The 25,293-nt window shown below is 36.6% G+C and overlaps 2 protein-coding genes across 26 annotated transcripts in view; one reads left to right on the top strand and one right to left on the bottom strand.

Annotated features, from left to right (window-relative positions):
- The window catches only part of LOC5571400 (PDF receptor), a 219,402-nt gene that overhangs the window by 81,693 nt on the left and 112,416 nt on the right, over positions 1 to 25,293 (top strand). The gene's annotated exons all lie outside the window — the stretch shown is intronic.
- LOC5571402 (rRNA methyltransferase 3, mitochondrial) lies at positions 11,074 to 13,060 on the bottom strand. The gene is made up of 3 exons (XM_001653602.2): positions 12,180 to 13,060; positions 11,344 to 11,776; positions 11,074 to 11,285 (listed from the first exon to the last, which is right to left on the bottom strand). The coding sequence occupies exons 1-3, from the start codon at positions 12,979 to 12,981 to the stop codon at positions 11,132 to 11,134; spliced, it is 1,389 nt and encodes a 462-aa protein (XP_001653652.2). The 5' UTR covers positions 12,982 to 13,060; the 3' UTR covers positions 11,074 to 11,131.

Genomic DNA, 25,293 nt, shown 5'->3' on the forward strand with positions numbered 1-25,293 from the left:
AAATTGCTCGTATTGAAGCATAACTCAATATTTTTCAATGAAATTTTGAGGATTGTTTCACTATTAGTTGTGGTTTCATGAGTAATGAGAAAGTAGGGTCGATGTACCAAGTGTGTCTATGAACAAATATTCGTAAAAAATCGAAAAATAACGCTAGTGTCATTTTTTTTTTACAATACCTGAAAGCTTATCTTGGTTTTGTAGGAAAAATATGAAAATTACGAAAACTCATACGTTTGTATTTATTATCGCTTGTGCCACTATAGGAACACTTGTGCCTATAGTAGCACTATTTCTAATTTCTGTTCCTATAGTAGCACTAGTATCACGGCGTTGGCAAAATATAAATCAAAACCGTATTTTTACAAAACTTTTATATTTTTCTTTCAACGTGTGGATCAAACGCTTTCGTTTGACGTAAAATAAGTACCTAATTAATCAATAATTTCGTTAAATAAAAAAAAGTTTCTCTCAGTAGTTTTTTTATTTACTTATTAAAGACACTTTACCCTATTCAGTGCATTCGTGTCTGTAGGTCAAAAATATTAATGCGACGCTAAAAATAAAATCTCTTACTGTTGTTCGTAGGCACGCTTAGGAGAGTCGAATTGGGCATCTCAGTGAGCCGAAGGAGGTGTAGGGTTGGGAAGGAGAAAATGGGGTCGTGACGGACTTTGGTTTCAGGTTGGCCGATTGCGCTGCAGAATCGTTACCCGTTCTGTGGCCTAGTTGGTTAACGCGCCCAGTCTAGCGTATTGGGAGTCGTGGGATCGAAGCCCACCAGAGCGATTCTATTATTTTTCACAATCTTTCATCTCAATTTGTCCAAATTGACTTTTGTGTCTACGACCTTCAGGTATTTTCACTAAAAGCTTGTTGAACTTATCCTTAAACGATAGGTTATTTACGGAGTTGCTCTACACAGCTTCTAGGATTCGTGAACTGCAAATATATTGGTTATGATTCAGTTGCATATAAGTATAAAAATCATTTCAAGGCAATTTTACGATGTAATTATAGTTCCCAAATAGGATTTACAACTATTAATCACTTAGCAGTTAAAATAAAACGGTTTGCGTTTGCAGGAGCTGCAAGTTCAATAATATTGATCTGATACAGGTTGAACATAACCTATGAAATTGAATGAAAGCATCAAATTTATTGACCAAAAAGATTATGTTTTGTTGTTGGCAAAATATGGTTTAATTTACGGAACTCAAATTCCTTAACAACCCCTTTTAAAATTTCCGTAAAAAATCACACATTTTCGTGATTATCTCAGAAATCTGTCATAGGATTCCCATCATTGTATTTGGCTTTAGAGATACACGACGAAAGAATTTTTTTTTCAATTCATGGCCGCATTAACGGGGGGTCCAAGGGGGCCATGGCCCCCGGGCCCCCACATTTAAGGGGCCCCCACAAAATACGACTGAATTGATAACTATTGAACATTTAAGAATAATTATAGAAAGCGATGAATGGTGCCTATATTTTAAATCACGTCGAAAGATTTGAAAACTTTCGAAGTTTCTAATTTTAAATTACAGTATAATACTTTGACTTGCAATCTAAATGGTTTTTGGGCTTGTCTGAAGTGTGCAGTACATTCGCCCTATTGTTTTGGATTTAAGTTTCAGTTATTGTTTGTTTCTAATTGATTTGTCTGGTACTTTTTTTAAATGTATCTGAAAATAAATGTAAATAAAAATAATGTTGGATCACTGCGTTAACCCATTTCTTGAATTGTAGAGAACAGATACAGGGCAAGTGGTTTGACCACTTTTAATTTGAACACTTTTTCATTTGAACCCCGCTAGTCTGCACAAATTAAAAATGGTTCAAACGTCATTCAGCTGGTGGAACGGAGTAAAACATAATGTAACGTTGTGAAATAAAACAGGAAATCCAACATTTATTTGATATACAGCAAATAAGTAACATTGAATTACAAATGAGGAGACCAATGTTAGTAAAAGTTAGATTTTGATAGATTTTAAGTTAGGTGTAATGAAATATTGCTGTGTGCGTTTGAAATGCAAATATCAAATGCGGGAACACCAAATGCGGTAAGATTATTCCCAAGAAATGCGGTGTCAAAGATCAATTTTTCTTGCTAGGACGGCGGTGATTTTTATAACCGTTGCTAGGTGTGCTTTGATTGTTTTGTGTTACCGCATTTGGAGGACTCTTAGTCAAGATTTGCATCTCAAACGCAAACAGCAATATTGTACTTTTTTCAAGCTTTCCAACAGTCATTTTGGGTGATGTTTCCATTTCAAAATATATCATAAATCGTAGAAGATTGACTTTTTTTACAGATCTCATACAATTTGAACAAAATAAAATATTGCTGAAAAACTTTGAAACTGATTTCCTGGAAAGCATGTTTTGGTCGCTTGCATCCATTGATCCCAACTTGCGCTTCTGAAGGTTTTAAAGCGGTTCAAACCTAATTTCTGGTAATTAAAACTTTATCCAGAACATTGAGCATGAAACTTAAAAGGGAAATTACCAAAGAGAAACTACTGAAACATTTTTTTTTTTGGGAAAAAGGCCTCCACATTTGTAAATCCGGCCCTGGTTCAATTATTGACAATCTAAGAAGTTGCTTCAAATTTGAGTTGGAATTTTTTTTACCCCTCAACACCCTATTGTACGGTACAGTCAGGTGTCCTATAAGACACATGGTTGGGAGGCGTTATAGGAATCCGCGTTAGAGGAGACCCAGGGCTCATGGAATTTCATCACTTTGGGGTGTTGTTGAATATCTCGTATGCGTAAAAAGCACAGTACTGTCTTCGGTGAAGTTTCAGTGCTAAGTACGATCTACCTTTAGGAGTTGAGGGTCATTTTTATTAGTTGAGAACTTGGCTGGTAGGGGCACTTTTTCTGATTTGCACTGTATGATCATTGAGAGATAAGAATGCAAACTTTTTAACATATATGACATCTCTGGATGCTGATGGTTTGAAAGGTTGGTGTCTTCGGAAGAGTTGTTCAGTAGCACAAGGGCTAACATACGTTGGTCATTCTGATACGGAATCACGCCACCAGGCGGTGCTAGTGAGTATAGACTTTTTGTTTTGCGGATAGCTCAGTAGCTTGACCACTTAGAAAGATGGCGTCTTCGGCAAGCTTCTGCATTTGATCATGGGATTTGATCAGTGGAACTTTGAGTGTTCGAACTTGGAGAAGCTTTAATTATCTTTTTTGCAACACAAAATGAAAATTCTGGCTTAACAGATGTATCAAGGGCATTTTCTAAAATGATTTTCAAATATTTCTCCATGAATTCCTTTAAGATTGTATTGAATAAGCAAAGTATTTTGGATTTTAAACGGGTGTTCAATAATAAATGAGATTTTTTATGCCACATGGTAAAAAAATCTTTTCAGTGAATTCAGTATATTTTCTTAAAAACATAATGTTTATTCTTAAAAAAAACGTCAATGAATATTGGGAAAGGAGACCTGATCAGCCGTACGACGCAGTTTAGATGTTCTCGCAAGAGTGCTGAACGGCACTAATGGCACCATCTTCCGGATACAATTCCAGATCCTCGTACTACTTCGTATCCATGACCCGTTTATTGGCTTATTTAGGGGTAATTGGTTTTAACAATACCCAATAATTTTCCGTACTCTGGAACTATTTTTAAAACACGTTTGGAGTTAGTTTGCAAATCATTTTTTAATCACCTCTCGAAATTTTTTATTCGGGACGAGCTGTCATTATGTCAATTGAAATGTCATTGAGTCTACAGATTTAAAATTTTAATTATCATTTTAATGTCAAAATTAAGATATTAAAGCGCTATAAATCTTTGATATATTTGGAATGAAGTGCTTTTTCTATAAAGCTACGATAAAACTGTAACTTTTTCATCATTAAATAACACAATAATAATAACTAGGGCACTGAGTGAACCGAAAAAATCCTTAATCAGACGGCACTGGGGCAAGTTAGTTGGGTTCCTCTCTTTCGGCACGTACGTAAAACCGTACAATACGCTCACGGAGTGCCTGCTATTTCGACGCCATCTTCGATTGAACCGACAGCACCTGAGCGCCTGAGTACCTCATTTATTATTGAACATTAGATAATTTTTTGGTGGATTTTTAATGTAGATGTTTTCTTTCTAAAAATATAGAAAAACTCATATTGGAACCTCCGGTAGAAAGCTACTAGCTCTGGTAGAGGAGTACTAGGCGGGCATCATAGAAAAATAAACTAATAGGTTTCCTGAAGGAATATTTAGTGACATTCTTTGAAGATTGTATGTAAATATTTTTAATATTTTTAATAATAATTTGAAATCAATTTTCAGGTACACGTCTAGCTGCCTTTTCAGGTACACGTCTGATGCCCAGGTGGATATGATTCCGGGTAATATATACATGATTGGAAATGCAAACATGACTGATCGTAATTTCAGGAACCAGTTTACGGAAATGGCCATATCTCGGACGATTTTCAATGAATCTTAATGCGTCCATCGGTATTCAATTTTCAATTGGATCTAATTTCTTGGAAAAATTTACACTTTTTTAAAACTTCACACCACACAAAAATACTAGCGACAGAAAAGCGTGATTTGGACATGGCCTTGAAAAATCCGGAACAACTGCGATGTCCGATGGCCAATATGCATGGCCAAACAAATTACTGAAACTAGACCAAATCTGCCGTCGAATGCATCCGGATGCGTCCAATTAAAACAATTTTTCAAAAAGTCATGAGTATTTGAAATTAGGCAAAATTTTGCCATTCTCGATCGGTCTGCCTATTCCCTGTATATTTCAAGTAACATTGATATCTGAATACAGTAATTTCTCGATTATATCACGGATCCAAAAATTTTTGGCGTGATATACCGAAACGTGATTAAATGAAAATGTTTTTTCTATCATACCATTTTCATCGAAATTTGACCTTTAAGTTGCAGAAATAGAGCAAATGAGATGAAAAGCACGTAAGAGATGGTTCAAATAGATATTTGTTGGATGTTTGGAGTTATTTATCAATGTAAAATGTATGAAATTCATTTAATTATTGTAGCGTGATAAAATCGAACAGAAAACCGTGTTAAAATCGAGAAAAATATAATGAGGCGATATTAAAACAAGCAGTGATAAAATCGAGAAACTACTGTACAGCTGATTCATGAGCTACTCAGCTAAAAATGACTTTCAATTCAATTCTTATTCAGCAAAAGTTTTGTTGGGTAGAGGATCTTTTCTAGTTGAAAATGTTGTCGACTTCTCTGGGCATACAGTATCTTCGTACTTGCCACACGATATACACATGCAAAGAATAATTAATTGGCAAATGAAGCTCTTAGTTAAAACCGTCGAAGTGCTCATAAGAACGCTAAGCTAAGAAATTTTGTGTTTGCCGATGAGAACACTCCAGAACTTCGGAGAATGGTAACTTGTGGTAAGCGTTTTAAATAAAGGTGTTGATAGGTTGAGGTTTTAGCCAAGACTGACTCATGGTTGTATTTTCGATTAATTTATCTATGGCAGATCAACCGATCGACTGCCGAATACATCGTATTCCGTTAAACGATTTTTGCTCGGTAATTCGCCCATTCGCTTACACTCTAAATGTGTACACCACAGCTCTTCTCCCTTAAAAAGATCCTTTATGTCTCTACTTTTCATTATTACATTAGATTTAAATTAATGCTCCAATAATTCAAACTTACAAATTCAGATCGTTATTCATAATCCTAGTCATTATCAATATACAAAATCTTTATCAATCTTAACTTTTTTAATTCTCTTCGAACGCCGCGGAGCGCACTCCTGCGACAACTCTTCTTCTGTCGTCGAATTTTCGACTGCATGTTTACGCTTTCTCCCTATCCTTGTATCACTTTCAGGAAGGCCGTGGTACTCTTCGCTGGTCGCTCTAGATGCTGTCTGCGGCTGTTGCCGACCCCAACGTATTATCGGTTTGGTATGATCGTTCTGGCTCTTACTCAAACGAAGCTGCCCTCGGTGCGCCACTGTTGGCACGTTTCCAATTTGAATCCTCTACTTCGTTCTCGCTATCCGATTCCGTCCGCATCCTGTTGACCAAATCGCTTAAATACTCGTCCTCCTGGTTATGGTTCGATCCGCTAGCTTCCACCATGTTCACTGCATCCCTCTGCATGTTTTTAAGTTTGAAGCACTTTCGTTTAATATGACCCTTCAATCCGCAAAAATTACACGTCATTTGGGAATAATCAGGACGATTCCAGGAACGGTTCGCTTCCTCATTGCCTCGTCCTTGATTGTGCCATTGCTTTGCTTGAGTTGATTTACTTTGCCATTGTCGATTACGCCATTGCTCTTTCTGGTATGGAGAGTACCCCAATCTGTTCTTTACCGGTCCTCTATCGCGCTCCATTCCACCATCACCCCTATTTGACTTATCCGCCAATTCAAATGTGGCTGCTAATTTCTTAAATCTTGAACTAGATGAGCCCCCCATAGATTTCAATGCTGAGATATGCTCCAAACAGCTACCCCCAGCGCAATCCATATTTTTTGCATTATTTCTAGCAATTTCCCATGTCGCAATCATTTTTTCAGCGCCATCTAAAGTTAGTTTCTCCTCGTTCAAAAGTCTTTGTTGAAGAACTTTGTCACGGATTCCCGCTACAATCCGATCTCTTATTGCCATTTCTTTAAATGTCTCAAAATTACAAAATTCGGCTTGAAGTTTAACCGAAAGTACAAAATCTTCCAGAGATTCGTCTGGCTGTTGCACCCTAATGTTGAATTTCAAACGTTGCACCAGATCAGACTCCGTCTTATCTAGGCGCGCTTTCAACTTTTTAACCATTTCATCATATGAAACTTTTTCTAAGTCAGTATTAGGGCACAACAATTTCAATTCTTTGAAAATTACTGGTCCACTCAATGTAATGAAATGGTCCCTTTTAGCATCATCCGCAACTTTATTCATATTGAAGAAAAATCGAAGTCTATCAACCCAATCCGTAAACGAACTACCCCTACGATAGGGCTCCACGGTGTGCTGGAACACACATATTGTCGAACTTGCATGAACCTCCGAACTTTTTTCACTAAAAGTTAGCCTTTATAGTCAAGAAAAGCTTGCGGAATATTAAAAAATCTTTCATCGGCAAAAAATTGAAAAAAGTCGATTTTTGTATTTTTACCCTTCTCCCATATATGAGTTCATAGGCGAATATTAGAGTTACACTAATTTTGATGCATTGCAATAGCTCAAAGACTTATTTGATATACCTTGATCACGAATCGATTACAAGACGTTTCAAATTTAGCATAATTTCTACCTACATTCACACAAGGTGACCAGCCCATGGTGGTATGCCGTTTATTAACGACATCGCATTTTTACATAAATTTATTAAGGTAAACATACTACAACTTATCAAGTTACAATCAATGTTTCCTATTCTACAGAATAATTGAAATCATTGGAGTTCGTTATTGAACATGAAGCTTTTTTAAGATAACAGACAATTGTATAATTACATGCAACCATTAAAATAAACCGCCATACAATTATATAGGGCAATGTACTGTTTAAATTTTGTATGGTGTGTTCACATCTAGCTGGTCTTGTTATTCACATTTGTTTTGATTGAAAGATGGAGGAAGATTCTACGTAAACCTGTATACGGTATGTCTACATCCAAAACAAGAACGCATACAAATATTGTAAAATATCGTTACATATACAGGGTTTATACAGAAAATGTAAGATGTGAAAATAAAAAAAAAACTATGATAGTCTTATATTTATTGTATGAGTAACAGTACTATATAATATTTGTAAAGTTGTCATGCAGATTTAAATGGAAATCTTGCAGCCGCTGGTTGGGTGCGTTTGCTAAAACCTCACATCATTAACGTATCCCTAGTTACATTCATATACTTAAAACTAAATACATACCATCAAACGGGGTAACTTTGATAGTTTTATTTTAGAGAAAATCTAAATATTTTATTTTTTATTTGTAAAACAAGCACTGGTTTGTTAGTTATCGATTGCACATGAAAGATTGCATAACGGTTCGATCTTAATGAATCTATAGTTTTTCATATAATCGAAAGTCAGTTTTTTGGTAATGGGGTAACATTGATAATGAGTAGATAAGCACATGAAAATCTAAAACAAACTATTGTTTGACATCATCACAGTTTGAATTGGATTGGAGAATGTTCACCTTCCAGTCGTCGCGCGGTTTGCCACCGTCAGAACCACCACGCTACTGATGGGAACGAAGAACGAGGTTTTTCCACCAGTGTTGTACAGAATACAACAGCGCGACGACTGAAGTGTTAAAAGAGAAACTGGATTAGATTTTATCAATTAAAGTACAGAATTTATTGAACAAGAAACATCTTTAAAACGGTTTTCAGTCAAAACAAACATGATAAACACCATCATAAATTGATAATAATGGGTATAAAAGTAGAGGGGCCCAAATAGCCGTAGCGGTAAACGCGCAGCTATTCAGCAAGACCAAGCTGAGGGTCGTGGGTTCGAATCCCACCGGTCGAGGATCTTTTCGGGTTGGAAATTTTCTCGACTTCCCAGGGCATAGAGTATCTTCGTACCTGCCACACGATATACGCATGCAAAAATGGTCATTGGCATAGTAAGCTCTCAGTTAATAACTGTGGAAGTGCTCATAAGAACACTAAGCTGAGAAGCAGGCTCTGTCCCAGTGGGGACGTAACGCCAGAAAAGAAGAAAGAAGAAGGGTATAAAAGTATATCCCTGAATAGATATCTATCGATAATCATGTTTCGACATTGAATTCACCATAAATCAATCGTTTTTGGAACATGAATGAGTATAAATCGAATGAATCCCGTAAAGTACATGAGGCGTTGCATACCTCTAGGCTTTTAATGTTATATGGGAATTTGTGACTTTGAATACGAAAATGATTCCAAATTGTAAAACTGTTTTTCCCTATGAGGTTTGATACCGGATTAATGTTCTACTATAGCTAGGCCATCAAGCATACGTACCGAACTCATTATAGTTTCATGAAATAGTGATAGTAAAACAGATTGTTTGTGAGCGTTTTGAAAGTACCAAAATCTCATCATTTTTAAATATTCGAATATAAAGCCTCAAATACTCTCGATTGGCACGAAAACAGCTCAGAGGTGAAGTGTCACACTGATACCCCTTAGTTTCGTATTCGTTTTGCTTAACTGAATAACATAATTTTTGTTATTTTGTTTAGTACGTTGCTGATCCCGCACTATCAAAGTTAGCCGCATTTTCAAAGATACCTCGTTATACGATACTAAAATGTATGTGTCCATGTTGGATACTGAAATTGTTGTGTCTATTTCGCAAAATTTGCCCCCTCCATAAGTGCGAAGTCTTGAATAAAAGTGCTGAACTACGTTGGATCGATTTGTCATCGTCGCCACATTTATTATTCATCCTATGGCACTTCAAACCCCAAATATAATGTGCGCATTGCATTTGAGTATATTCGTGACAGCACAAAACTTGTATCACGATGAGCTTGAGACCACATTAAGGCTATATTAGCCGTTTACTGTTAATCATGTTATAGTGAACCCTCTCTCAAGACTTTTGCGCGTATAAGCACATGAATACAGCCTATACTGCCATGTGTATCCATTTCTGGGAATTCCTATTCTGATTAGAAAACTTTACCGTATACGTAAAATATTACTTATTTGATTCAGAAAGAAGAATACAAAGCGTTCGTATGAGCTTTTCTGAAGTGAAAAGTGAAATTTCCATTATATAAAATACGGCATACCACCATGGGCTGGTCATATTGTGTGAGTGTATGTAGGAAATGATGCTTAATTTAAAACATCTAAGAATTCATTCATGTTAAAGATATGTCAAATTGATCATTAAGCCGTTAAAAGTCATCATATTAGTGTATCTCTAATATTCTCCTATGAACTCATATATGGGAGAAGGGTAAAAATACAAAAATCGTCTTTTTCCAATTTTTTGCCGATGAAAGATTTTTTAATATTCTGCAAGCTTCTTTTGACTATCAAGGCTAACTTTTAGTGAAAAAAGATCGGAGGTTCATGCAAATTCGATAATATGTGTGTTCCAGCACACCGTGGGCTCCAAAGTAGTCGTGAAATTTGATTGGGCCATTTTGTATGGAATGAAAGCAAGAAGTTTCTTGATTGCACAATACTCACTTAATGTTCACTGAAAATTTCAACTTATGCTCACAATCACGTCCCAAAAGAAAATGAAAATGCAAACTCACCAGAACCGTCCTTTCAGTCTTTGCCGACCTCTGTTAATACTCGCAGCTATGCCCGTTGGCAACCTCACGACTTGCGCTATCGAACTAACCAGATGTGGATACGGAATATCCGGCAATCCCCGGTCAAGCAGCAAAACTAATCCGTCCAGCAATGACACAATGGCAACAGTCGTAAACCACCCAATGCAATGAAATGCCAACCAAAAACTGCGCGTTTCTACAGCTTTTCGCGCTTTTAGCAGCACGTGACCTTCACTCGTGCGGTCTGCTCCAACTCGTCCAACTCAATGTAGAGATATTTTCACCACTGCACTTTCAGGCCGGAATCTTAATATTACTATGTGAATTTTTATCGCTCGTCGCCACTTTTTGTGTTTGCCGATGAGAACACTCCAGAACTTCGGAGAATGGTAACTTGTGGTAAGCGTTTTAAATAAAGGTGTTGATAGGTTGAGGTTTTAGCCAAGACTGACTCATGGTTGTATTTTCGATTAATTTATCTATGGCAGATCAACCGATCGACTGCCGAATACATCGTATTCCGTTAAACGATTTTTGCTCGGTAATTCGCCCATTCGCTTACACTCTAAATGTGTACACCACAAGAAACAGTTGGGACGTATCACCATAAAGAAGAAAGAAGACATCTTTGGCTGGAAGGTCAGATTATTTATCCTTTTACTAGTCAGGAGACCCGGCCGAACTTTTTAAAATTACTCACCAAAAAATAGTCAATCAATAGTCCTGGAAATTCCTTTAACAACATGTTTTCACAATCAAAAAAAAAAACAAAATTTAGAGATTTTCTTAATTAAACTACATATATTATACAACAAGCTAACAGACCAGATTTCATTCCTTTGGATTTAATTGTCTTCGTATTTCGCAAAGAATGACCGAAATTGCCGATGCGGTATTCAAACTTTCAACACCATTCTCCAGTGGAATGTGGACCAGATAGAGGCTTTTTCCGACGTTGGAATCCTCCTGCAGCTGTCTAATGTATCTGAAAAGAAATGGCAAATCATTGTCATAACTCAAGATGAAATCATGGTCACTTTTACCTTCGCACATCACTGCTAACCCCGTGTGTTTCACCACCAATAACCAGCACCATGTGTTCCATGTCAAAATAATTGGCTTTATCATAACGGCTCAACACAAACGATTCTTCGTCTCGTTCGCTTCTATTATCCGCCACCAGGAAGGTCGGGTTGGAGGGAAGAAGCTCCGCCAGTTCGTCCATCACCACCGGGCCGACGATGCTGGTTCGAAAATGAGCTCCAGCGCCCCCTCGCAGACACTTTGGGTCCCATGGATGCGTGCAACCCTTCAACAGTATCACACGATCTACGGGAATCGATGCGCAGCTTCGAAGAATGCTTCCCAAGTTGTTCGGTTCCCGTACATTATCACAAACGACAGTAATTGGAAGGGACTCTGCTGTTCGGTTTCGTATAACGATCTTGCTCATGTCAGAGGGTTTTTGGAAAATGCCTATAGAAAATTGAAGAATTAGTTTGTATACAGTGGAAAAATCTGCTCCTGTTGCCAGATAGGAATCGTCCATAACCCACGTGGTGATTTATGGAGTCTAAAACCGTTATTAACGAAAAATATCAACAATTTGACACTAATCATTCGAAAGACTTATAATAATATTAGAGCATCTTCTCTGTGAAATTGATAACATTACAACGAGGGAATTGAGGCATGCTTTAAAATATTGCCTAACAGCCCATCATTATTGATTCAAATTCAGAACTTGACTCATATTCCGAAATAGTACTGAATTGCATTTTGTTTAATAACGATTTCAGACACATCGTGTAATAAGACTATGTGGCCTATGGACCCTATGGCGCCATAATCAATTGGAGAAATTATGAACTAAACCTACCAATTACACCAGGACTAGTGACAAGGTCCGACCATTCTTGCAGCACATGGTTTGGCAGTTGAATCAATTTAGGGGTCGCCAGTTCTGCACGTATGTCATCCAAATGGCATGATTCGGAGAAGATGACCGTTTCCAACAATAGTCCAGCATCAATTGCATCGTTTATCAGCCGTTTCCCTTCCACAACAAGTTTGCTTTTCAGCTCTCTTCGTTTTCGAGAAGTCATAAGCAACTGCATATCTCCAAACATGGGATCATTTTTAAGCAGTTTGAGGTATTTGATACCACTGTGCTTATCAGTGATCTCCAAAGACTTTTCCTTCCTTTTGTACGGTTTCAGCGTATGCATGGTCTCCAAATCCATTTCCCCCAGGCGAATCGGTTTGGAAGACTTCTTTGGTTTACTTTGGCTTCGGTTGATTTCCTCTCGACGGAAATCGTTTTTATACTTCTTCATAATCTCGCCCAGGTGCAAATCATCTTTCGACTGCCGATTATCAAACAGATTATTTTCTATTTCTTCCAGCTCAGCTTCATCGGATCGCCCTCGATTCGCAGAGAATTCCGCTCTGTTTACATCACTCACCCGCTCTCTCTCCTGCCCTATCGCCCCACCCCCATTTCGTTCTGGCTGCATGTGAACATCAAGATGTGAAGTTGTTCTAGAATTGCCGCGAGGATGCCTTAGAGGTAGCGATATGCGTTGCAATATAGTGTTTCCATTATGCACATGTCGAGCACTATTCACGGTTCCAGTGACAATGTTAAACGCTAGAATTCTCAATCGATTCGTGAACTGCATGTTTTACGAGACCGGAGCCGATGTCGATATGAAGCTTAACTGATTGAACAACACTTACACGCGGAATAAATGTCAAAACATTAGTTAATTCTCTCAGCTTCTCTCCGGCGTCTCCGGCTACGCGCTTAGACCAGTGTGAAGTTAGCTGCGATGGTGACCAAGCGCGCAATTTTCTGTGGTATTCTCCGCCTTAGCTACGATGAGACCACGTGGGCCTGCCCTTTAGAGCTAATAAGGATTTATTTGAAAAATCAAAGAGGAAAAATCACACATAAAGCGAAGTTACCAATTTTTCATTTGTAAATGTAAAATATGTTGTAAAATATGTTGATTCACTTGAAATAATAATATAGGTAATTTAAATGAACTAGAATATCATAAAGGAGAAGTTGGCTCTTACATTATTTTTATTTCTTATTTTAGTATCATTGCAAACGTTGCAACACTATCATCCTTGTTTAAACTAAGTTAAGTTATTATTAACATTTTGTTATTGAAGAAACAAAGCCTTTTGATTAACTTAATCTAGCTCAATCTAACTATTGCTTATTTTTTGTTATGGCTATATTGGTTATGCGACTCAAATACACCCGATTCTGTTTTTGCACGGAGCCGTGCAAAAAAAGTTTCCATACATTTTTTTTTCCACCAAAACCTTATATTTGTATGAAACGTCGAGAAATTGTGTTACTTTTTTTGTGCGGTTTTTGAAATATTGAACTGACAACATTTTTGCACGGTATGCATCCCCCGTGCAAAAACAGAATCGGGTGTATAGAACGCTTAGTAAGAACTGGTTCCCCAATGGTTTGCTCACTTTTCATCACTTAATTACTTTCAATCTGTTCACTCCCTAGCGACGCCTATCCACCAATGGATTACCTGCTTTGCTCTTGTCCACAGCTAATCAGCAGAAGTTTGCTCGTTACATTTTGTATGGAGAAAGGCATCTAACTTCAAATTTCTCGTTAATGAAAGCATCAATCGAAAAAATATTTGGTAGGCGTGATAGTCATTATAATCGAGTACAACCGGTACCAAATATTTTTTTCGAATATAGTTCCCATTTTTTAGAAAATACTCGTTAGATGCTTTTCGCCATACAAATATTTTTCGCATAACTTTTAGCGATTTTTCGTGCATAGACACTAGCGCGTGTGCGTTACTATGTGGTGAGTGAGTAGCGAATCAGCTCATGCATGTAACCCATTCATTTCACCCATAAATGTAGCTAGATTTTTTTTTCTGGAGGGAATTTTTTAGTCATTGTACTTTTTCAAGATTCAGATGTGAGGTGTGAGGATGTAAAAGTGTCAAATTGCTTAGCAGCGGTCTTGACAGATTTCAATTTTGAACGTTGCTTGTTAATAACTTTGAGTAATTAAGAATTTCCTTCGGAGAATTCCTCCAACAGTTCCTTAAAAAATTTCGCTATGTATTCCGTTAATATTCCTGTATTATTTGATTCATAACGTCGTCCATGATATTTTTCAGGAATGAGGTACATGCATCGCCTGAATCGCTACTCGCCATATAGTAACGCACATGCGCTAGTGTCTATGCACGAAAAATGGCTAATAGGTAACGCCAAAATATTTGTATGGCAGAATGCATTTGACAAATTATTTGGAAAAATTAGGAACTATTTTCAAAAAAGAAAAATTAGGCATCGGTTGTGCATAATGATGATGGATATCACGCCAACCAAATATTTTTTCGATTAAACCTTCCATTCACATGATACTTGAAGTTAGATGCCTTTCGCTAAGCATACAAAATAAAATGAGAAGGCTTCTGCTGACAACTGTGAACAAGAGCAAAGCAGGTAATCCATTATTTTATGTGTTTCTGGGATACCTCTAAGCACATAACACACCAGAAATTTTCAAAAATTTAATCAGTAATTCTTCAAAAATTATCTTCTGGAAAATCCCTATAAGCCATTTTACGAAGCTGGTCAAATGACAGGAAACCTGGGAGAATTCAATCATCGTCATCAGCTTTCGCGAAGATGACGATCGATGACTGTGCGCATTTCTAGCGTAGCTTTTCGTCCAGGCGAAAACATAAATGGAGAGAAATTATTAAAATATTTCTGATCACAAAAGTGCCTTTTTATGTGCAATATGGGTAACAAAGAGGTATTTGATACAATAACTAGGTGTAATGTTACAGTAACGAACATTTTTGGATCTCTTTTTTGTCATTTTATCCATGTACCCGTTTGGTAAAATGAGCCGATATTAAAAATCACGCAGGATTTAATCTCAGTTCTCAGATCAGCTGTTCCGAAACGTCTCGTAAAATGGCTCATTAATTTTTCAGCGAGACGTAATCTAGTTTTTTTTTCAAAAGTTTACGAGCTTCACGATTTTACAAAACCAACTCATCGAAATCTATCCTAGATACATGTACCAGCATGTTGACGAACAAGAACGGCGTATGACTGATAGATTTTGCCGCCTTCAAGAATATGGCCATTCGTACTATTTCTAGCACAGCCTCCCGTATCGGTGCATCTGAAGATCACCTCAGCAGACAGAATCGTAAATCGACCACGTTTTGATCGATGGACGGCACTTCTCCGATATAACCGACGTCAGAACCTATCGTGGCGCTAACATTGACTCCGACCACTACCTGGTGATGGCGCGCCCAAAACTATCCGTTATCACAGTGGTCCAGTTTTGAAAAATCATGGCAGAAATTGCGCATGTTCAATATTTTACTATTTTTAGCCATTATAAGTGTTTGAGAATATGGTTTAAGTTGATGACTATATTTTGGGCATAGTCACAATTTTTTGGTTCTCATAGAGCAAAATTCTAACAAAAAAGCTGTTTTTCATACATATTTTGGCTCTTTACTTTTTCAAATAACTATCGTCTAGGCAAAATTAGGCAAAAAAATCTTCTTCAGTTGATTCCTTAGTCTTGTCTTGTGCACGTTTGTGCAAGATTTCTCCGCGGGGAGTGGCGGGGAGCGATTTGTACGGTATAAATAAGCTCTTTTTTAATTATTTGAAACACTAAAAAAGTGTGAATTTACTAAGATTAACAACACTTGAACATTAATTTTCTTTCGAGGATGCCGAATCTATATGAGAATGAGTTGTCGACCAGAAAAAAACATCCTGAAACCCAAATTTGTAGTACTGAAAATCCGTAGGTACCAATTGGTAAAAGGTACCAAAATCATCATCACACTGCTTAAGATAGGTAGACATAACAGTCCTTGCCCTTTTAGAAACTTTCCAATTAATCTGTAAAAAGACACAATTTTATCTTACTAGCTTAATTTTGAGTGTACAACAAAACATTCAAATCATTGGATTTAGAACAGGATTTTGTTCATCTCAATACAGCATGCAAAAGAACAACTATGTTTACAAAAAACCAAAATTTCGTCAGCTCTACAGTACGAGTTGGTTCAACTCAACTTGGCATTTTTATCACACTCTTCAAATAAAAAATGGCAATTCGCCACTCTGACAATACAGCGCGGGCTGCATGGTACGTGGCAAAACGTGTAACGATACAGACTGAAGCGGAAACAACCAACCCGCCTATTCCGGGATAAGGATGGGAGCATCTTGACGGACAGACGCGAGGTGATTGAAAGGTGGAATCAGCACTACAATGAACACCTGAATCGCGCAGAGAACATAGGCATTAGGGTGCCAATGGAATGTATGGGAAAAATTTTGCCATCGAATTTCAAAAAAAGGTAGGGCTCAAAAGTTTTGTCTCCTCGAAAAAAGTCCCCATGCAAAATTTGAGCTCAATCGGACTTCATTAAGTGGACCCCCAAAGCGGTCAAAGTTTGGCTTTTTTGACCCATGAAAAATATCCATGAAATTTCCGAAATCGAAATTTTTTTTTTGATGCCAGATGTCTTAGAAATGCATGAAACGTCGAGATCTGGTGTTATTTGGAAAAATTTTTTTTTGAAAAAATCGACCTTTTGGGACTTAGTAAATTTTTGAGTTGGGGGAGAGAATTGAATTTGAAATGTACGATTTGAATTCAATTGCTGAGAAATTCAAGGCAATAGTATTGAAACATATCCTATATGATTGTTGGCCACTGAAAGCATATGATATGTGATATTTCATTAGGGTGGTTCATTTACTTTCCATTAGGGTGGTCCTTTTTGTTAAAAAATAAAAAAAAATAAAAAATAGAATTTTAATTGAATATTGAACACAATAGTATTGGAACATCTCTCACATTATCGTCAGCCATTTTCTACATTTAATATGTGGTATTTTATTAGGGTGGTTCACTTATTTTCCATTACGGTGGGCCTTTCTGTCGAAAAATCATAATTTGAATGGGATATTAAAAACAATAGTATTTTATCACCTATTTCATCATCGTAGGCCATTTCCTTCATTAGATTCGTGATATTTCATTGGGAAGGCTCACCTATATTCAATTACGGTGATTCTTTAAAAAAAATTGAGTATTTGAATGGAATAGTAAATACAAGAGTAATTAAACATCTCCTATGTCATCGTAGGCCACTGTTAATGTATAATATGTGATATTTCATTGGGGCTATTGTCCTCAGTTTTGCATAAGGGTGATCATTTAATTTGTAAAATATTCTCAATAGATCTAACAAATCAACTTTGTTTGTATAGTTTTGAATCATGATTCTTCATTGGCATGCAACTCTTCGTTAAGCTATTTTCATTAAGGGTTTCTTTTGAATAGTTAAAATGAAACGTTCCAATCATCAGTGAATTCAGTGAAGCACAACTCTAACTGCCATAATCAAAATACAGATAAAAAAGGAATGAAATAATTTTTGACGTATACAAATTATGACAATAGCTTGATGAGCGACGATGAAGGGCAACAAAAGTGTTTAGTTTATATTTTCAAAAGAGATTCTCAGCCTTGGGCTCCTTCATTCCAGAAACAAAAGTACGTTGCCTTCTGCTTGCTATAGTACACGCGATTCGGTTGTGACAACGTAGGTAATTCAAGATTTGACAATCAGTTCTCGTTTATTCTTCAAAGATGTAACAAAGTTCCTTCAAGAAATTTCGTCGGAATTTCATATGGATTTTTTCGTTGGTTCAACGGAATTTTCTTTGGAGTTTCCTTTTGAATTTTAATCGGAATTTCCTTCGAAATTCCTTTTAAAAATTTTTATTTGACTTTTCTACGAAATTTCCTTTTTTTTTCTACGGAATTTTTATCAAAATCGGAAATTTATCCTGAATTTGCTTCGGAATATCCTGTGGAATTTTCTTCGGTATCTTTAGAAGTGCCCTTTTAAATTTTCTGTGGTATTTCCTTCGAAATTTCCTATGAAGTGTCCTCCGGAATTTCATTCTGAACTTTTCATTGGAATTTTCTTCGAAATTTACTTCGGAGTTTCTTTTTGAGTTTCCTTCGAAATTTGCTTTGGAGTTTCCTTCCGAATTTCTTCTAGAGTTTGTTTCGGAATTTCCTGTGTTATTATCTTTGGAGCTTCCTTCAGAATTGTATTCGAAATATTATTTGGAATTTCTTTCGAAGCATTGGAATTTACTTTGGAAATTCCTTCGAAATTTTCTTTGGAGCTTTCTTCGGAATTTCATTTGGGATTTCTTTTGGACCTTTTAAATTTACTGCGGAATATTCTTAGAAATTTCCTTTACAATTTTCTTTGGAATTTCCACAGAGTTTTCTTGAGAATTTCCTTACAAATTTGCTTTGGATATTCCATAGAAAATTCCTTAGAAATTTTCTACGAAATTTCCTTTTAACTTCCTTTTTTCATTGCAATTTGCTTCGGGATTTGCTTTGGAATTTTCTTTGGAATTTCCTTAGAAATTCCCTTTTGAATATGCTTTGGATATTTTTCAGAATTGTCATCGGAATGTCCTTTGGAATGTGCTTCAGAATTTCTTTTGCAATTTTATTCATTTTTTTTTTAATTTTTTTTTGGGATTTCCCTTGTATTTTCGAAAGATTCCATCGAAGTTTCCTTTGGAATTTCTTTTGGAGCTGTGATCTTTTCTTCGAAATTTCCTTAGAAATTCCTTTTTGAATTTCATTCGGAATTTGCTTTGAATTTTTTTATGGAATTTTTATGGAGTTTTCGGAAATTCCTTTGGAATTTTCCACGGATTTTTCTTCGGAATTCCCTTGGGTTTTTTTCGGAATTTCCTTTGGAATTTTCTACGCAATTTTCGTCAGAATTTCTTCTGAAATTTGCTTCGGAAATTCCGTTGGATTTTTTTTAGTTTCCTTCGGAATTAACTTTGGAATTTCCGTCGAAATTCCCTTAGGAGTATCCTTTAAAATTCCTTTGCAGTTTTCTTTGGGGCTACTTATCAAATTTTCTTCAGAATTTTCTTAGGAATTCCTTTATTACTTCCTTCAAAATTCTCTTTGAAATTTCTTTCGGAATTTCGTTTGAAGTTTACTTCCAAATTTGTTATAGAGTTTCCTCGGAATTTCCTTTGGAATAACCTTTGGAATTTCCTATGGAGATTTCGAAATTTTATTTAGAAGTATTGATTGGAATTGTTTCCTTTGGACTGTTTTCCGTTGAATTTTCGCGGAATTTACTTTGGAATTTCCTTCGTATTGTTTTTTCGGAATTTTCTTAGGAGTATCCTTTAAAATTTCTTTGTATTCTTCGGAACTTCATATTTCATTTACTTCAGAATTTCCTTTGGAATTTCTTCATGATTTTCTTTCAGTAAGTTGCTTCAGGAAGTTATTTTGGATTTCTTTGGAATTACTTTCGGAATTTCCTTCTTCAGTTCTTCAAAATTTTCTTCGGCGTTTCCTTTGGAATTTCTTCTGGAATTGCCTTCGGAATTTCCTTTGGAATTCGCTTCGGAAGTTCCTTTGAAATTTCTTATGGAATTTCCTTTGCAATTTCTTTTAGAGCTGGCTTCGGAATTTCATTTGGAATTTTCTGCGCAATTTTCGTCCGAGTTTTCTTTGGAATTTGCTTCGGAACATCCTTCAAAAATCCATTCGGATTTATTTTTCTGGAATTTCCTTTTGAATTTGCTTTGGAATTTCTTTCGGGATTTGCTTTGGAATTTCATTTGGAGCTACCTTCGGGATTTGATTTGAAATTGTCTACGTTATTTTCGTCGAAATTTACTTTGCAATTTGCTTCGGAATTTCTTCTAGAGTTTTCTTCGGAATTCCTTTTGGAGTCTCATGCTAAATTTGATTCGGAATTTGATTTGGAATTTCTTTTGAAGCTTTGAAATTATTTCGGAATTTTCTTCGGAAGTACCTCTATAATTTTCGTTTCCTCTGGAATTTTCTTCGGTATTTCCTTCGGAATTTTCTCTGGAATTCCCTTCGGAATTTTCTCTGCAATTTCCTTCGGAATATCCTCTGGAATTACCTTCGGAATTTCCTTTGGAATTTCCTTCGCAATTTCCTCTGGAATTTCATTCGGAAATTACTTTGGAATTTCCTTCCGTATTTCCCCTAGAATATTCTTCGAAATTATCTCTGGAATTTCTTTCGGGATTTTCTCTGGAATTTCCTTCAGAATTTTCTCTAGAATTTCTTTCAGAGTTTCCTCTGGAATTTCCTTCGGAATTTCCTCTAGAATTTCCTGCGAAATTTCCTCTGGAATTTCCTGAGAAATTTCGTCTGGAATTTCCTTCGGAACTTTCTCTGGAATTTCTTTCGGAATTTCCACTGGAATTTCCTTCGGAATTTCCACTGGAATTTCCTTCGTAATTCCCTCTGGAATTTCCGTTGGAATTTCCTTTGGAATTTCCTTCAGTATTTCCTCTAGAATTTCCTTCAGAATTTTCTGCAGAATTTCCTTTGGAATTCGCAAAACTAAATTGGAAAAGTCACGAGGCTCAATGCTTGATCTCTGAGATGAGTGCATCTGAAATCACGAAGTAGCAAGCGGATTTTGTATGAGACGAGGACTCCAAACTGGTTCAGCTTAGTGAAGTGTTGCATTCCGAATGAAAATCACGCAAAACTTTTCAAAAGACCTTTCTAACAATGAGAGGCTTTCTAGAAAACTCTTTTGTTGTTAACTAAGTTACCTTTACATTTTTCGTCGAACATTACGCAAATATTATGTAGTAGTCCACACCATAATCTTTCGGTCTGTAGATATTAAGGTTGAAATTTTTACAATGATACCATAATTAAGGAAAGTGGACGAGACATTTTCGAGAAATCATGGTTTCAAACTGTACGAAAAATGATGCACCCTAATGGAAAATAAGAGAAACTCCCTAATGAAATATGTTAACAGTATCCTACGATGATGTCGCATATCAAATGGAACTAGAGGCGCATGAATTCAGAGGAATTTAAAGCCTCTCTAAACAAAAATATCACGAATCTAATGATGGAAATGCCCTACGATGATGAAATAGGTGATAAAATATTATTGTTTTTAATATCCCATTCAAATTATGATTTTTCGACAGAAAATCCTACCCGAATGGAAAATAAGTGAACCACCCTAATAAAATACCACATATTAAATGTAGAAAATGGCTGACGATAATGTGAGAGATGTTCCAATACTATTGTGTTCAATATTCAATTAAAATTCTATTTTTTATTTTTTTTTATTTTTTAACAAAAAGGACCACTCTAATGCAAAGTAAATGAACCACCCTAATGAAATATCACATATCATATGCTTTCAGTGGCCAACAATCATATAGGATATGCTTCAATACTATTGCCTTGAATTTCTCAGCAATTGAATTCAAATCGTTCATTTCAAATTCAATTCACTCCCCCAACTCAAAAATTTACTAAGTCCCAAAAGGTCGATTTTTTCAAAAAAAAAAATTTCCAAATAACACCAGATCTCGACGTTTCATGCATTTCTAAGACATCTGGCATCAAAAAAAAAATTTCGATTTCGGAAATTTCATGTACCCCCCCCTTTGGATATTTTTCATGGGTCAAAAAAGCCAAACTTTGACCGCTTTGGGGGTCCACTTAATGAAGTCCGATTGAGCTCAAATTTTGCATGGGGACTTTTTTCGAGGAGACAAAACTTTTGAGCCCTACCTTTTTTTGAAATTCGAAAAATCGATTTTCATTGGCACCCTAATAGGCATAGAAGGTCAAGACAGCGGAGGCGATGGCTACGCCAGCACAGCGGACAGTGAAAACCAACCAGCTCCCACGATGAGGGAAGTTAAGGATGCCATTCAACAGCCCAAAAGCAACAAGGCCGCTGGCAAGGATAGCAAAAGCCGGACGAATGCGTTGGGCGGGGCATGTTGTAAGAATGTCAGACAACAACCCTGCAAAAATGGTGTTCGCTTCCGATGCGACAGGTACGAGAAGGCGAGGAGCACAGCGGGCACAGTGGGCTGACCAGGTACTGCAAGATCTGGCGAGTGTGGGCCGCAGCCGAGAATGGAGGGAGGCAGCTGCGAACCGAGTTGTATGGCGTGAAATTGTTGACATGGTTTTATTGTAATAACAATGTAATACCAATTAATGAGAGAATGAACTTGACCGATTTGAATGTTCTATTTTTCCTTATTACCAGAGGCGCCTCGTCAGCCTGTTCAACCTGTTCATAGAAAAGGTAGATTATTTGTATCGAAATTGTACAAAAATATTCAAAATACCAAAACAAATTCAACACAGAATCTGAAGATAACATGAGAATTTTCAATAGAGTGTGGGTTCATATGCCCTCGATGGAAAGTAGCATAGCAATTTTCCCAAAACGCCAAAACTTTTCCGGTCATATACATTAGACTGGCCCAGCTCAGTATGGGAGAAAAATAAAGTTGTATGATTCCACGGGGCACCCCCCAGGATTATTTCTTGGGGTTAGAGGAAGCATTTCTGAAAAATTCAGCTCATTTGGTCGTTCCATGGGCTGGCGCATTTGAATTGAAATTAATATGGGATTTTAAGCTCAAACATATGAGCAACAGCACATCATCTACTGTTTGGTTCAGGGAAATTGATGATCGCGTTCAATTGGACCCAGAATGTCAAAAACACTACTTGATGTAATAGCGAAGAATATTGTAGAAGATTGTACCATGATCAAAATTAATAAAGTTGGTGTTTTAATCATCTGAAGTATATCATGCAATTCTGCTTGTATTTCTTCAACATAGCTTGGAGGTAGCCACTAAGCGCATCATAGCCACCTATGACGCTGGGCGAGCTGAGGCACATGTCGCATGCATATAAGTGACTGTACGGGAGTGCTGATCTAAGCCTAACTTTCAACAACTAAAAGAGTAATGAAAATGAGATTAAATTCAGATACAACCTTCTGCAATTATGTTTATTAGGGTGTCAACTAGTGTATTTGTCATTTTGGGCTTATTTGAACGCGAAAAATTAGTATACGGAACGAAACAGTGGCATAGGATCAATTTTCAATATATTTGAGACGAATATCCCATACAAACTTCAAATCGAATGCGCCAGCTGGTGGAGCAACCAAGTGAGTTGAAATTTTGAGAGAGCGTTTTTCTTACCCTAAGGCTCATATCTAGGGGGTGCCTCGTTGAGTTTTACAACTTTTTTGTTTAAGGGCCAGTCAAATATACATCCACCATGACAAACAAAAGCTCGCTTTGCATCCACAGCGCGAGCGTGGTGCAGCGAAAAAGCTGAAGAGCCATGACGTCGGAAAACATTACTGTGTGTTCAACCTGTTCTACTGCCCCTGTTGAACCAAATCCCATATAACTAAGCTCTCACATACATTCACAGCTTAGTAATACGTATACGCTCCGAAGCATACATGTGTGGACCCAACGTCTGAATCGTGCACGCTCAAAAGTTTCCTAATAAAATGTATTTTACTCGAGTGTTCGTCCACCAACTCAGAAGTATATCCATTTCATAGATTGAGAGGTTTTAATAATCAAAATCAAAATTTAAAATAAAATTAATGCATGGGGCCCAGATAGACGTAGCGGTAAACGCGCAGCTATTCAACATGACCATGCTGAGGGTCGTGGGTTCGAATCCCACTAGTCGAGGATGTTTTCGTAAAGGAAATTTTCTCGATTCCCAGGGCATAGAGTATCTTCGTACCTGCCACACGATATACACATGCAACAATGGTCAATCGGAAAAAAAGCTCTCAGTTAATAACTGTGGAAGTGCTCATAAGAACACTAATCTTTGTCCCAGTTGGGACGTAATGCCAGAAAAGAAGAAGAAATGCATGCCATGTACCCATACGTAAATTGTATTCACTAGCAAATTCTAGTCTTTGGTGAAGTTAGTGCAGCCAATAAGGAATGTTCTGAGAGTGTTAAGCATGCAAGGATGATGCAAACTTTCATGTAATACGACGCCAGTTTCTCTCGTTTCTTTCAACACGTTCAACCAGCCACTTGAACAGGCTGAGCAAAATGATAAAAGCTCAGGAAGAATGTATTTAATAGGGTAGCGCCATTTTTGCTTTCTCCGCACACTGCTCCGGTCAACATGTTTTGTATGATATTTAACTCGCCCTTTATTTATTTTATTTATAGATTATTGAGAGATCTAAGCTGTTGATTGAAAAAGGGTTAACATTTCCAACAGAATTGTGCACGTGAATTTGCCTTGATTTGTAATAGTAAATTGTAATTGAAAAATATACTTGAAAATAATGTCTTTCTTAATTTCTGCTGGATACACAAAAAAAAGTGCAGCGCAAAATATTTCAAAGTCAAGTAAAACATATCAGGAAATTGTAAAAAAATCAATACCGTCGTTGGGGGTGAGAATGGGTCAAAAAGGGATATGTATTAAATAACTATCGTAATTTAACTCCAATAAACTTCAAATTTGGTGGGTATGGTGGGATGGTACATCAACAACTGTTCAAAAAATTAAAGAAAAAATATTTATTCACAGCGGCACAACACGTGATTGAAAAATGACCCAATCTCACCCCATAGAGGGGGTGACATTGGGTCACTGTAATTGAAATATCCTTTTTTGAGAATATGATAGCAAAACCATTCCCAGCTGTAAAATATTGATGAAATACGATGTAAACAAGATGAAAAGATATCTAAGATGTTTCACAGGTATGGGTTTATCATACAGATGGGTTTAAAATAACGATTATACCAAAAAATTGAAGAACTATGAGAAAAAATATCTTAACCCAACATTTATCGTCAAGTTTACATAATTTTTTTTTCCCCTCAAATTGTCTTCAAAGTCTCATCCCCATTGCCATAAAACCTATTGAGTTTCCCCTAAGGTGTACTGAAACAGTGGTTATTTTAAACCTTCGCAAATAGTTAAATTTCCGTGCGACATTCCACGAACAAAATATTTCAGATGTTGACGTCATAATCCTAGTATT

This window comes from Aedes aegypti, chromosome 3 (assembly GCF_002204515.2).
Source record: "Aedes aegypti strain LVP_AGWG chromosome 3, AaegL5.0 Primary Assembly, whole genome shotgun sequence".
NCBI lineage: Eukaryota > Metazoa > Arthropoda > Insecta > Diptera > Culicidae > Aedes > Aedes aegypti.

Bases quoted from the DNA above. Each gene is read 5' to 3' on its own strand.
- LOC5571402 (XM_001653602.2), bottom strand. From the start codon at position 12,981: ATGCAGTTCACGAATCGATTGAGAATTCTAGCGTTTAACATTGTCACT. The intron at 11,777-12,179 runs GTAGGTTTAGTT...AATTTTCTATAG, and splicing joins CACTAGTCCTGGTGTAATTG to GCATTTTCCAAAAACCCTCT. The intron at 11,286-11,343 runs GTAAAAGTGACC...ATTTCTTTTCAG, and splicing joins GTTAGCAGTGATGTGCGAAG to ATACATTAGACAGCTGCAGG.